Source organism: Rutidosis leptorrhynchoides, chromosome 6, assembly GCF_046630445.1.
Source record: "Rutidosis leptorrhynchoides isolate AG116_Rl617_1_P2 chromosome 6, CSIRO_AGI_Rlap_v1, whole genome shotgun sequence".
NCBI lineage: Eukaryota > Viridiplantae > Streptophyta > Magnoliopsida > Asterales > Asteraceae > Rutidosis > Rutidosis leptorrhynchoides.
The window spans coordinates 308152794-308167327 of record NC_092338.1 but is presented as its reverse complement, the minus strand read 5'-3'; the positions used below and the strand labels follow the sequence as shown (position 1 = coordinate 308167327).

General features: G+C 32.6%; 1 protein-coding gene across 1 annotated transcript in view; it reads right to left on the bottom strand.

The window, feature by feature from the left end:
- Positions 1–1556: 1556 nt before the first annotated feature.
- Positions 1557–14534, bottom strand: part of LOC139854630 (uncharacterized) — a 72161-nt gene continuing 59183 nt past the window's right edge. Inside the window, exons 4-10 of the mRNA XM_071843926.1 lie at positions 3212–3406; positions 3036–3115; positions 2630–2712; positions 2239–2290; positions 1938–2006; positions 1729–1815; positions 1557–1661 (exon numbers count right to left, since the gene is read on the bottom strand). Coding sequence (XP_071700027.1) covers positions 1557–1661; positions 1729–1815; positions 1938–2006; positions 2239–2290; positions 2630–2712; positions 3036–3115; positions 3212–3406 — 671 coding nt within the window. The remainder of the gene's footprint in view (positions 1662–1728; positions 1816–1937; positions 2007–2238; positions 2291–2629; positions 2713–3035; positions 3116–3211; positions 3407–14534) is intronic.

Genomic DNA, 14534 nt, shown 5'->3' with positions numbered 1-14534 from the left:
TTCAGCTCAACCTACGAGCTATCTGTAAACGCTATGTAGTCCTAGTTTGGGTGCTGCAACTCAACTTTTATTAAGAGTGTCCAAATAGCAATTTGGTAACGAGCAAAGAGAATGTATAAGATAGAGTACGTGTATAACCGCGAAGTGTTGGTGCATTGGTAGTAACCTGACTTCCCATAAGGGAGGTCAAGGATTCGACTTCCACGTGCTGCAAAAATATTTTCCTTGTGGTTACCTGCCCATTTCATGGGCCGGAAGTTTTGGACGTCTATGCGTTTGAGCCTCACACGAGGGGATTTTACCACACGCAATGCCCGTATGGATTCTTCGTGGGGGTTTTCTCGTGACGGACGGTGGGACTGTAATGATTCGTCCAAGGAAATGACCGGGTGGGTCATGGGTGGATTCCGACATTGTGTTCAGACCACCCCCGTCATTCTTTCCATATCCCTCTCCTTTGTTCTCAGTTGAAACCGAATGAAGGAAGCGAAGATCGTAGTCAAAATATGGAAATGTGCAACAACCACATAATAAGTATCATGTATAGCAATGTCTAGCCCAAAATTTGCTGGAACTATTCCAGTGAGTCTCCATCCCGATGTTCATTGCTATACCATCATTTGCTCTCCGACTCCTAAGCGTCGTTAAAAAAAGAAAAGTTTGACACTACGAGCTTTTTTAGAATTGGGAATCATTTCCTCAATGACGCGATCTTTTTTAATGCACGGAATACGTGCATATATTACGAAAATATGATCCTACTGTACTCGTGTTGGGTATCAATGTGCTCCTATATATTTATTGTAAATGGACAAAACTTTGCGGAGTTCAAGATCAAAGAATCAAATTCTATCACACTATATCCATACAGAAAAACACTCACAGATCATTTACCGATTAAGGGGGATCTTTTCTCTTAAATACCTTTGACTGATGTGCTTAATCAAGCCGAGCCATCCACACCAGCTTCCACCTCTGAAAGTTTACTCTGTCTCAAGCCATCAGCATTATCACCACGGGTTTCGTCAACTTCTATATCAAACCTGCAAAATACAAATGAAAGAACTTAAAATACATCTGATTTGATATGTACATTTCATTTTATAGGTCCCAATCCTATCTTCTACATATCACTGGGCTGGACCCACATAACAAGGCATCCTTTTTGCTTCTTCAAAACATATTATTTGGTTCTTTTTTCTGTCCGATTTATGAGCAAGTATGATCCTTGAAATTAAAGTTATTCAGAGTGGCAATTTCGACCCATTCATGGATATAAGAATTACTTTGAAATTAACGTTAATCGGAGTGGCAATTTCGACCCATTCATGGATATAAGAATTACTTTGAACTATACGCTTCCTCTCCCAGATAAAATGTGTAAAATATAACAGTTACGTAGTATAACAGTTCATAAAGATACAATAGCAATAACTGAAATTTTTAGGGATGACCCTACTTCACCCATACTAAGTTACTCGATTGATTAGAATCCATTTTAAGTAGGCACCCAACCCACCCATTTTGTCAGAATGTCACCTCTAATCTTCATTTTATCAACCCAAAAGATGTATAAAATAGGTGAAATTGCAAGCATACGCTGAATAAACAACCAGCCCCAAAGCAACCGCTGCAAACGCCACAAAGTAGATCCAGTCAACCTGATAACATAAGTCAATGTCAGATTCGTTCAAAATTCAACGTTACAGCTCAACTATTTTTACAAACCTTTTGGTGATACACAATGATACGTATCAGAACTGACCACATGTCTGATGTCAACAACGACAAGTTTAGCATTGTAGATCCACTCATCTGCAGAGTTATTTATATATAATTATTATATAATCTATAATTTACATAACAGGACATCATATATTAATAGTTCAACTTTATTGAAACGTATAAAAAATCAAAAGGATCCCGCACGATCTCACCTTTAGTAGGATTGGCACACCGGAGTAAAATAGAAACATTGCTGCTGCAAATCCAGCATACGGAAGCACCTAAAAATGGATAATTTGAATTATTGTATTGTGTTTTATTTGAAGATTCGATTATATGATCACCTTGTGGTGTATAGGAAAGTGAAAACTATGGATCCAAGTTACAAACCCTAAACTTTATTTATTACACGAATCATCCATACTTATGTAGTTTTGTATATGGTTATAAACTATCAGGACACGCTAACTATATGACTAACTCGGAGTTGTTTAGAGAAAGAAGGGAGAATACCGCTCCTGATGTCCAGTGGATGGATTTAAGTTCCTCCCGCTCAAGAACGCTTCTACGAAGACAGTAAAAGACCACAAAATAACAATAGATTGACAAATATGCAATGCACTACTATGTTAACTATATAACAACTTACCACTTTAAACTATTCTAAACAAAGTGTTACATACGTAAAACTTGATGAAGAATGTTGAATAACCTCATCACGTCATCATTAAAATATGATATGAACATGAATCTATCCAATGCATTGTAATACCGAGTTGCAACATATCCGTTATCAAAGAATTTAACAGGTAATGTTGTTCACAAAATTATGTATTATTAAAAGGGTATTTTAAGCAGTTCACCAATAGCAAAGAGGCTCAACATTGCAACTACAAAAGGATACATTTGGATACCACTGCAAATGGCACCAAACAGACCCAACATCGCCAAGAGTTCAACTTGATCAGCTGTTTTCACAAAAAACTCCTGCAAAACTGATTGGCTTAGTAACGAATGGTCTAAACAGGTAACTCTTTACTGCAGGTTGAATAACATCAAGTTGGTTTGACCCGCAAACATATCTTTGTCCATATTTATAGTAAAAAAATTAGTGTATGAAAAATAGATGTTTAGACAAACTATACTTCTTACTTATGAAAAATGCTGTTTGTAAGCATTAAAATTTGATTCCATTCATTGTATTGCTAAGTTTTTTTATTTGACCCGTTTGAGATAAAGCATCACATATATAGACCCAATCATAATTATATGGGTCAAAGACAAAGACCTCTGCGGGTTCTTTTGCTCACCTCGCTAACATTGCAGACCGCGTAAAGTGTAGCCCCTGCAATGACTAATACATCTCCCTTAACCGGGTTACTTCCACTCTCTAAACATACACAAACATTAGTATAAACATATACAAACACTAATACCCGAGTCAAACGTTAAAAGTAAACGGAGCGGGATTAAAGTATATGCTCACGTGAACGATCTCCTGCATGTACATCTGAAAAAATAAGGAGCACAAGACCAGTAACACAAATTGCAACGCCTACGATTTTCTTGAACTTGTATTTTGTCTTCAAGAAGAGCCGAGTAAGGATTATGACAGATGGGATCGACCAACAATCGAGTAGCATAACGCTTGTTAATGATGTGTACTGATACGCCTTGACCACTGCTCAACAACGCACATACAACTCAATACTTTTTGTTACTAATACGCATATACTTATTTGATCATCTACTTGAATGTATATTTCATAAGTGATAAACATGTTCAAAAATACAAGAAAAGATGATCAAGGTAATAAAGGTGGCAAAATGGGCAACCTATATGATGGGTCAGAAGGAAATTTGTCCATTAGAAAAAATATATGCAGACACAATTAATGTGGTTATATGATTATATAGAAATATAATTACAAATTATAAATGATAATCAATGTAACTTTTAAGAAAGAAAAGTATAGGTTAGATGCATCAAAAATTACTTTAGACGACTTTCAACTTTTTTGGCTGGTTTCCATGTATGCGAATAATTTTATATTTGACCCGTTTGGGATAAAATGTGGAAATTTAGTGTAATTGAGGGATTTAATCTACACTTGTAAATGGGTTAGGAGGTACGGAGTGTACACCCATTAAGTGATAGATTACCCGGACCCGAAATGGTTTTCCATTATCACAAATTTGAGTGCTTACGGAAGTATTATTCCTGCACCCACTTTTGCTGTTAAAAAGTTGGTGAAACATCTCCATCGTATAGTAGGTGAAACATCTCCATCGTGGAGTTAGTGAAACATCTCCATCGTGGAGTTAGTGAAACATCTCTATTGTGGAGTTAGTGAAACATCTCTATCGTGGAGTAGGTGAAACATCTCCATCGTGGAATAATACTTGTTTTTGGGTGCCTATAAATATGGACTATCATTCATGAGAATAAAAGTACACACAAACACCTTAATACTCTTATGTATAAGAGTTCTTGTTTACTGCCAATAACAAGAACTAATCTCTGTCTTATCTTAAAGTGATATTCTTGTAACCAGGCAATAAGGGTCGAATAATTACTTTCGGAAAGTGATACCACGATTCAGTGATTTATCCGGCTATCGATTATTTTTACCCTACACGAAAATTTTAATAAAACCTCCAACAATCGAAAGTAATTATCTGTTATAATCGATGGCGGCTACGATGAAACATGTAACGACCCTGGATTTCCCAACGTTAATTTATTAATAATTGTTATTATTAATACGTGTGATAAAACGAATGTATGTTATTACATTTACATGTCGCCATGATTGCCCGAACTTGACTTTAATTGCCCGAAACGTCTTTGTGACACACGAAACTTTCACGAATAATATTTTTAGAGTATTATTTACATTCATGATTGATTTTATTAATCATTTTAATTAACTATGGTGATTAGTTAGTTACTTGGGCTTTAATTGGATTTATTTGTTAATTAATTGAACTTGGGCTTTATTAGTGTAATGGACTCTTGATATTGGGCTTATAAGCCCACCCTACCTTTTAAGTGGACTAACTAGCCCACTTGTCACGACCCGGAAAATTTTGACTAATTTTGAACCAAACTCTCGATACGATTTAATATTTTTAACACGATAAGTAAAGTCTGTTAGGTTGATTCTGAAAAATTGTGAACTGTTTCATATATCCAATTACCCTTTGACTGTTCTCGACGATTCACGAACAACTATTTGCAAATAGATAACATATATATTTACATAAGTATTTATAATTTGAAATATAATTTAGAATATTATATAATATGATTATTAGGATTTATACTGTAAACTAAATAAAATAAAATACGATTAATGGAAACTATATTTGAAAATATATAGATATATATAAATATGTATATAAATATTACTTGTAAATATATAAGGTTATATTAAGTCTATTTGTTCAAAAATATATAATATATTTGTTTTAAGTAATTAAATTTGCTATTTTAAAACTAATTATATATAGAAAGGTAATATAAATCATTTCGAGTTTAATTAGTAAACGTCAGTAATACTCGGTTGACATTTCGTTAGCATTCATATAGATTTAATATAAGTTTATAAAGGATTGAAATAAAAGTTGAACTGTAAATCGATTTCGAAGGTTTTAGATTTGTTAAAAGTATTTTTGGTTTTTTTTTAAATATTAGCACTCTGTACATATAAATCGGAACAGAAAATAAATAATTTTCGAATCTTTTTAATCAGGTTTCAAACAGGTAATGAGTGAAATAATTTAAAATGCTTAATCTAAAAATTTGAGATTTTTAGGGACACTTTCATACGTCAACTGTTTAGCAATGGACACGATATAGCACTCCGCGAAGTAAAAATATCAAAGTGTCTGTAGAAGGAAACAAATATTATGCTACTTTTCTATTTGAAACAGTATTAAGTAAATTATTTCAAGCATTTGAATTATTAAATATTAAATCATTGTGTTTGTTTTTACTTATGAACCAAGTCTTATATAACATATATATAAGATATGAGATAACACACACTTGCTCGATCACAATTTTCTTCTCTTTCTTTGACAACCTCCTACAACCATCCACAATCACCACCGATCACCATCTCCGGCCTATCAACCACCGCTATCAACCGCCACAATCTTTCTATATATATATATATATATATATATATATATATATATATATATATATATATATATATATATATATATATATATATATATATATATATATATTTTGGTGAAACCACATCAAACCTCCATTGTTGTCACCTTGAACAACCTTTTCACCTCTAAACCCACGATCAACCAAATGTTCATCATATCCACCCATCACCTTTGGTAACCGAGAACTTGTTTAATTCACCATCTCAACCCTTACCACTATGGTGAATCTGCTATCAACCTTCACCACCCTATAATTATGAATCACTTGCAACCTTGATTATCACCATTATAACAGTTTACGGCCACAACAAACCTCAACGAAAACCATCGCTTGCAACTTCTTTTATCCGTTTCTACTCACTGTTATTGTTAAACATATCCTCGATTCAAAAACCTGCAACTTCGATAATTCGTTACAAATTTTATTCACGAAAACCTTAAACTATCACCTTAAACAAAACCTGCTGGTTGTCCTATGTTTCGAACAAACACCCAAACCCAGAAACTATAAACTCTCGTTATTATCTTTCAGAAACCTACAACGATTTTGTTGTTGTGAAACGATGATGAGTCACGAGATGATGTGATAATTGAGTGTAGATGATGATTGTAAACACGAAACCAGAATAAGATGGTATTGGGATTAATCGACGATGATAGAGGTTGAAGGGGATAGCGACTATGGTGAATCACGAATGATAATGATACGGAGTAGATAGTAAGAGGATAATGATATTGTTGTTGTTTTCCTACTGCTATACCCTACCTGTTTCATTATTTTTTTTTTATTATTTGGATTAAATTAAAACCCCACAACAGTGCTTCGGTGGACTGCAAAGTGTTTGTTGGATTGTTATGATGTTGGGCCACGTCCTTGTTGGGCTACTGGATTGGACCGATATGTTGGGAGGGAAGGAGAAAAGTGACGGGTTATAAACTATATTGTGGGGCTTAAATCCGAAAATATAAGTGGCGAGCTGGTTAAGGGTTAGTCAGGTTAGCTGGAGGTCATGGGTTCGAGTCCTGTCTTGGCATATTTTTTTGGAAAAACTTTTGAGGTAGTCTTTCATTATTATTATCACTACCATTAATATTATTAGCATTATTATTATTATCATAAGTATTAGTATTATTATTAGAAAAGTTATTATTTTTATAGTTACTATTATTAGTATTCCTTATTATTAAACTTATCATTTTTTTTAAATTTATTATTATTATTAAAAGTATTATTAAAAGTATTATTAAAATTATTATTATTATTGTTATCACAAATTAATTTAGTATTATTAAAATTATTATTTTTACAAACAAAAGATATTTATATAAAAATATATTTATTACATATATCATAAGTATATCTAACTTACAGTTTTAATATAAAAATAACTTATGTAGATATATATAACATTGAAAATAATAAATACATTACTCTTTTAAATAAGTAATATATTAAATAATTAATATAGGTAACCCAGTCTGAATGCCATTACATATTCAATATATGTTTTAAAATATACAAAACTTATATAGGTTCGTGAATCCGAGGCCAACCCTGCATTGTTCAATATAGTTATATGTATTTTTACTACAAAATACATTTGGTGAGTTTCATTTGCTCCCTTTTTAATTGCTTTTGCAATATATATTTTTGGGCTGAGAATACATGCGCTGCTTTTATAAATGTTTACAAAATAGACACAAGTACTTAAAAATATATTCTACGTTGAGTTGTACCACTGGCATACTTCCCTGTAGCTTGGTAACTACTATTTACTTGGGTATTGTAAACGCGAATCCTGTTGATAGATCTATCGGGCCTGACAACCCCAACCGGACTGGACGACCAGTATTCAACGGTTGCACAGTACTTCGTTTCAGTGACTACACTTGGTACGGTGTAGTGAGATTTCATAATAAAGGGAATATGCGACGTGTTTAAATGTTAAGTATGGTTACCAAGTGCTCAACCACTTAGAATGCTTTACATACACTTGCGAGTGTATTATGTTTATGATTATAAAATCTTGTGGTCTATTGAAAAATTGAAATGATTGTTATGATAAACCTATGAACTCACCAACCTTTTGGTTGACACCTTAAAGCATGTTTATTCTCATGTACGAATTAAGTCTTCCGCTGTGCATTTGCTCAATTTAAGGACATTACTTGGAGTCGATCATCGCAATGGGACCAAATGTTGATGACTTCGTCCAGGTGGATAAGGACGGGTTGTTACAGTTGGTATCAGAGCGGTGATCATAGTGAACCAGGTCTTGCATTAGTGTGTCTAACTGATAGTTGTTTAGATGCATTAGTGGGTCTGGACTTCGATCGTGTCTGCATGTCAAAAGTTTTGCTTATCATTTAGTGTCAAAAATTAATTGCTTATCATCATTAAAGTCTAGACACATCTTACTGCCTCTATTGCCTAGATAGTGTATAGACAGAACTCATATCTTAGCATATCTGCTAATTCATATCTTAGCGTATCTGTTACTGTTACCTTTGCCTGACAGCTTCCGTAGATTCCTCCGTAACTTATGGGATTTTAGTATTATATATGCATATGTAAATTATGTATTGCAGGGTACTAATCTACATCCTATAATCTATTTCTTATCGAAAATCTTTCATCTGATCTTAGGAGATGAATCCCTCAACCAGTTCGAATTCCTCGAATTTCGACAGCTATTCCGATATGAAGTTTCGCCTAAGCTCCGAAAGCAGTGTCACCAGAATGAATCAATCAAGCAGCCGTCCCCAATTCATCTGATGGGTTCGTAGTCGACTTAATCAATGGAGACGCAAAGAAGGCGATCTTTTCCACCAACCAAATTGCCTCTTGGCGAAGAACCTGAAGCACTTATCGGCGAATCTATCCGAAACACCATTTTCAGCCTCAGTTCCAGAGTAGTTTGACACGATTACATTCTATTCACAATTCTAAACCTTATTCATCCACTCGTTCTGACCGACAATTATCCCGGAATAATAGAAGGAGCCAATGAACTTCGCGCTCGAGTAATCAATTGTGAGAAAATGGTGCAAAATTTACCAGCTTCAACAACATTACCGGCACCAACAGTACCATCAACAATTCATGCCTCAACATCTCATTCTGTACCTCGAGCATAATCTTCGTTTTACACCTTGTTCTACATCGATTAATTTTCGTTCTACGAATCGTTCTATATCATTTATCTTCACGGAACATGGCGATTATGTAATCACTAATGTTTCAGAGATTATATATACTTGTTCTAACGGTAAATCAAATGAGATTAATATCATATTAATTCATTAAATCCATGATTAAATCTGAAGAAAATATATATGTAAGTATATTTTCATAAAGATTGCAATTAAAAATTCTTTCGTACAAACTGTTAATGATGAAAATATTTTAACGGGTAGGTAATACCCGAGGAATATTTAGATTTCACATTAATAAGTTACATTGTACAATCTTCGAATCTGATTCAACAATAATTTACTATCCTACTTACAACCACCGATACATGTATCCGTTCACCGCAGAATAATCATTTCCATTCAATTTCATGTTTGGATTTTGACCTATCAGAATCCAACAAGTGGCATAATGAAGAAAACACTGGACAAAATAAAACTTGTTAGAAACAAACAAATTAACTACGAGAAAAATGTTGTTAAGAATCCACGCTAACTGTTCCTAGCTAATTGTTCCTAGCTAATTGTTCCTAGCTAACTGATTACATTTTATTTATCGCAATTTACATTCTCGCAATTTTACTTATCGTCATTTAATTTCTGTTATTTATTTTTACGCACTTTAAATATCGGGACACGTATACAAGGTTTTGACATATCATATCGACGCATCTATATATATTATTTGGAATAACCATAGACACTCTATATGCAGTAATGCGGGAGTTAGCTATACAGGGTTGAGGTTGATTCTACAATAATATATATAGTTTGAGTTGTGATCGAGTCTGAGACGTATACGGGTCACGAAACGTATTAATTAATTCGAATATTATATATTAAACTATATATGAATTATTGGACTGTAACTGTGGACTATCGACTGTGGACTAATAATATTGGACAATTAAAATGAATTAAAATATTGATTATAACATATGAAACTAAACATTTCTTCAAGTTTGCCACTTGATTTCATTTTAAACTTCATTGCATCTTGGTGATTTCAATCTGCGTTCAAACCTTTCATGATTCTTGAAAACACCTCAAACGAGAGGATAAACCAACCACACCTCATCCACGAAAGGAAAGAATGATGCCTATAGTTATGCATCTGAAAAACTCTCGAAAACTGAGTAAACGTTTAACAAGTAGCTGTGCTAATTCCTTTAGTGTTATTATTACCCAAAATAACTTTGCGATCCCTTTTCAAAGTAGCCAAATTTTGTCACAGCTCCAGCAATACAACTTCGACTTTTCATTCAAATCCACCTTATTATAACCTTGATATATATGCGTGTTCATTCATTGTTACCAGAAAACCTTTTATATTCTACCATATTACCATCAGCGTTTAATCATCTAAAAACACAATTCTCCTGAAATCACCTCGGTTTGATAACCGATAACCCAGATCCGTTAACTTTGAAAATGCTAATGAAGCAGCATGTTGTAGATGGTCTTAATGGCCAAAAGTCGATAATAAAGAATGGAGTGTTGGAAACGCTCAATAGAAAAATTTATTACTGAAAAGCGGATTATGCGAAACTATGAAGGAAGCCGTGAACAAATCACAAAGAATAAGTTTGACTTCAAAGAATCCAAATGATTCAATGCCTGCTAAAGTCTTTAACGAATATCTTGCTCCTTACTCTAAACCCTTACGGACAATAATCTTTATCATCCATCGATATTAGAAATTCTAAGATATTATCGTATCATTCATTATAAATATCCTCAATATTTCTGAAGAAATCTTCATAAATATTCTCGTCCGATATTAATTATCTCTCCGCGCTATTTGTGATATATCATAAAAGGGAACTATTTTAGTTCTAAATTCTGAAAAATTCGAACTTAAATTATGAATGCTTTTGAAGTAGTGTTGGGAACTGAAGCATGAGTTAGTATAATATAATGACACTTGATCAACGTGATTATATTACAGTAATTCATGCTAAGTTTCTAATGGAACGTGATGATTCACAGTACCATCATCATGTGCCAAGTTACATGACTCTTGTATTCTATTTAACTTCTAAACATTTCAAGAAAATATTTTTCTTGATGATTCGGTCTTTTCCCGGATATTCTGGTAACTTAACAAGTCAAATTGTGCTACTACTGTTTCTTTCTTAGAACATTAACAATGTTCATTCTGAAACTTATATCTACGAATTTTGGACCATTACAAGAGATACCAATTGCAAGAAGAAGAAACAAAGGGACAAGCTCCGAAATAGAAATTGGAGTATAAATCGCAGTAAATAGGAGAGAGCATTGACTGTGGATGACAATGATTATAGAAGACAGAAACAAGAACCTTGAAATATAAGGGAAAATATAAAGCCCGACAATAACACATAATTTACAAACCGTGTATATCAATACGTATTGCAACGTAAAGACACGGGAGAACTAAGAATACTATAAAACCCAGAGTATAGTAAAAGTGAATAGATTCTTCTGGTAGTAGATGGAAAAGAAGAATGACAGATATGAAATATTGGAGTATATCAAGAATCAGTACCGGATGGAGCATATTGATGAATTTTTAAAGTATGAATTAAGGAGAAAGAATAGAAGGTATGAGTGGTAAGGAAACGATGTGGGTAGATTTATAGTAAAATATCCGACAGAGCAATCATAACAGATGATCGCATTTAAATCGGATCCTATTTCCCTCGATTACCGAAGAATCAAATCTTATTACGAAGATTTTCTCCAAATCTCTTGAACTTGGAAATCAATCCTATCTACGTCAAAAGATATGACGAATCTATACCTATTCATTTCACTCTTTTGTGATAGCTTCACTCGTACGCTTCACATGATCGAATCGTTTTATCTATATTAATCAATAATGATAAAACTCTATTTATCAACTCATATTTGTCATGAAAACAATCTTATTGTTAGCCATAACCATCTCAATCAAATTTCGGGACGAAATTTCTTTAACGGGTAGGTACTGTCACGACCCGGAAAATTTTGACTAATTTTGAACCAAACTCTCGATACGATTTAATATTTTTAACACGATAAGTAAAGTCTGTTAGGTTGAGTCTGAAAAATTGTGAACTGTTTCATATATCCAATTACCCTTTGACTGTTCTCGACGATTCACGAACAACTATTTGCAAATAGATAACATATATATTTACATAAGTATTTATAATTTGAAATGTAATTTAGAATATTATATAATATGATTATTAGGATTTATACTGTAAACTAAATAAAATAAAATACGATTAATGGAAACTATATTTGAAAATATATAGATATATAAAAATATGTATATAAATATTACTTGTAAATATATAAGGTTATATTAAGTCTATTTGTTCAAAAATATATAATATATTTGTTTTAAGTAATTAAATTTGCTATTTTAAAACTAATTATATATAGAAAGGTAATATAAATCATTTCGAGTTTAATTAGTAAACGTCAGTAATACTCGGTTGACATTTCGTTAGCATTCATATAGATTTAATATAAGTTTATAAAGGATTGAAATAAAAGTTGAACTGTAAATCGATTTCGAAGGTTTTAGATTTGTTAAAAGTATTTTTGGTTTTTTTTAAATATTAGCACTCTGTACATATAAATCGGAACAGAAAATAAATAATTTTCGAATCTTTTTAATCAGGTTTCAAACAGGTAATGAGTGAAATAATTTAATATGCTTAATCTAAAAATTTGAGATTTTTAGGGACACTTTCATACGTCAACTGTTTAGCAATGGACACGATATAGCACTCCGCGAAGTAAAAATGTCAAAGTGTCGGTAGAAGGAAACAAATATTATGCTACTTTTCTATTTGAAACAGTATTAAGTAAATTATTTCAAGCATTTGAATTATTAAATATTAAATCATTGTGTTTGTTTTTACTTATGAACTAAGTCTTATATAACATATATATAAGATATGAGATAACACACACTTGCTCGATCACAATTTTCTTCTCTTTCTTTGACAACCTCCTACAACCATCCACAATCACCACCGATCACCATCTCCGGCCTATCAACCACCGCTATCAACCGCCACAATCTTATATATATATATATATATATATATATATATATATATATATATATATATATATATATATATATATATATTTTGGTGAAACCACATCAAACCTCCATTGTTGTCACCTTGAACAACCTTTTCACCTCTAAACCCACGATCAACCAAATGTTCATCATATCCACCCATCACCTTTGGTAACCGAGAACTTGTTTAATTCACCATCTCAACCCTTACCACTATGGTGAATCTGCTATCAACCTTCACCACCCTATAATTATGAATCACTTGCAACCTTGATTATCACCATTATAACAGTTTACGGCCACAACAAACCTCAACGAAAACCATCGCTTGTAACTTCTTTTATCCGTTTCTACTCACTGTTATTGTTAAACATATCCTCGATTCAAAAACCTGCAACTTCGATAATTCGTTACAAATTTTATTCACGAAAACCCTAAACTATCACCTTAAACAAAACCTGCTGGTTGTCCTATGTTTCGAACAAACACCCAAACCCAGAAACTATAAACTCTCGTTATTATCTTTCAGAAACCTACAACGATTTTGTTGTTGTGAAACGATGATGAGTCACGAGATGATGTGATAATTGAGTGTAGATGATGATTGTAAACACGAAACCAGAATAAGATGGTATTGGGATTAATCGACGATGATAGAGGTTGAAGGGGATAGCGACTATGGTGAATCACGAATGATAATGATACGGAGTAGATAGTAAGAGGATAATGATATTGTTGTTGTTTTCCTACTGCTATACCCTACCTGTTTCATTATTTTTTTTTATTATTTCGATTAAATTAAAACCCCACAACAGTGCTTCGGTGGACTGCAAAGTGTTTGTTGGATTGTTATGATGTTGGGCCACGTCCTTGTTGGGCTACTGGATTGGACCGATATGTTGGGAGGGAAGGAGAAAAGTGACGGGTTATAAACTATATTGTGGGGCTTAAATCCGAAAATATAAGTGGCGAGCTGGTTAAGGGTTAGTCAGGTTAGCGGGAGGTCATGGGTTCGAGTCCTGTCTTGGCATATTTTTTTGGAAAAACTTTTGAGGTAGTCTTTCATTATTATTATCACTACCATTAATATTATTAGCATTATTATTATTATCATAAGTATTAGTATTATTATTAGAAAAGTTATTATTTTTATAGTTACTATTATTAGTATTCCTTATTATTAAACTTATCATTTTTTTTAAATTTATTATTATTATTAAAAGTATTATTAAAAGTATTATTAAAAGTATTATTATTATTGTTATCACAAATTAATTTAGTATTATTAAAATTATTATTTTTACAAACAAAAGATATTTATATAAAAATATATTTATTACATATATCATAAGTATATCTAACT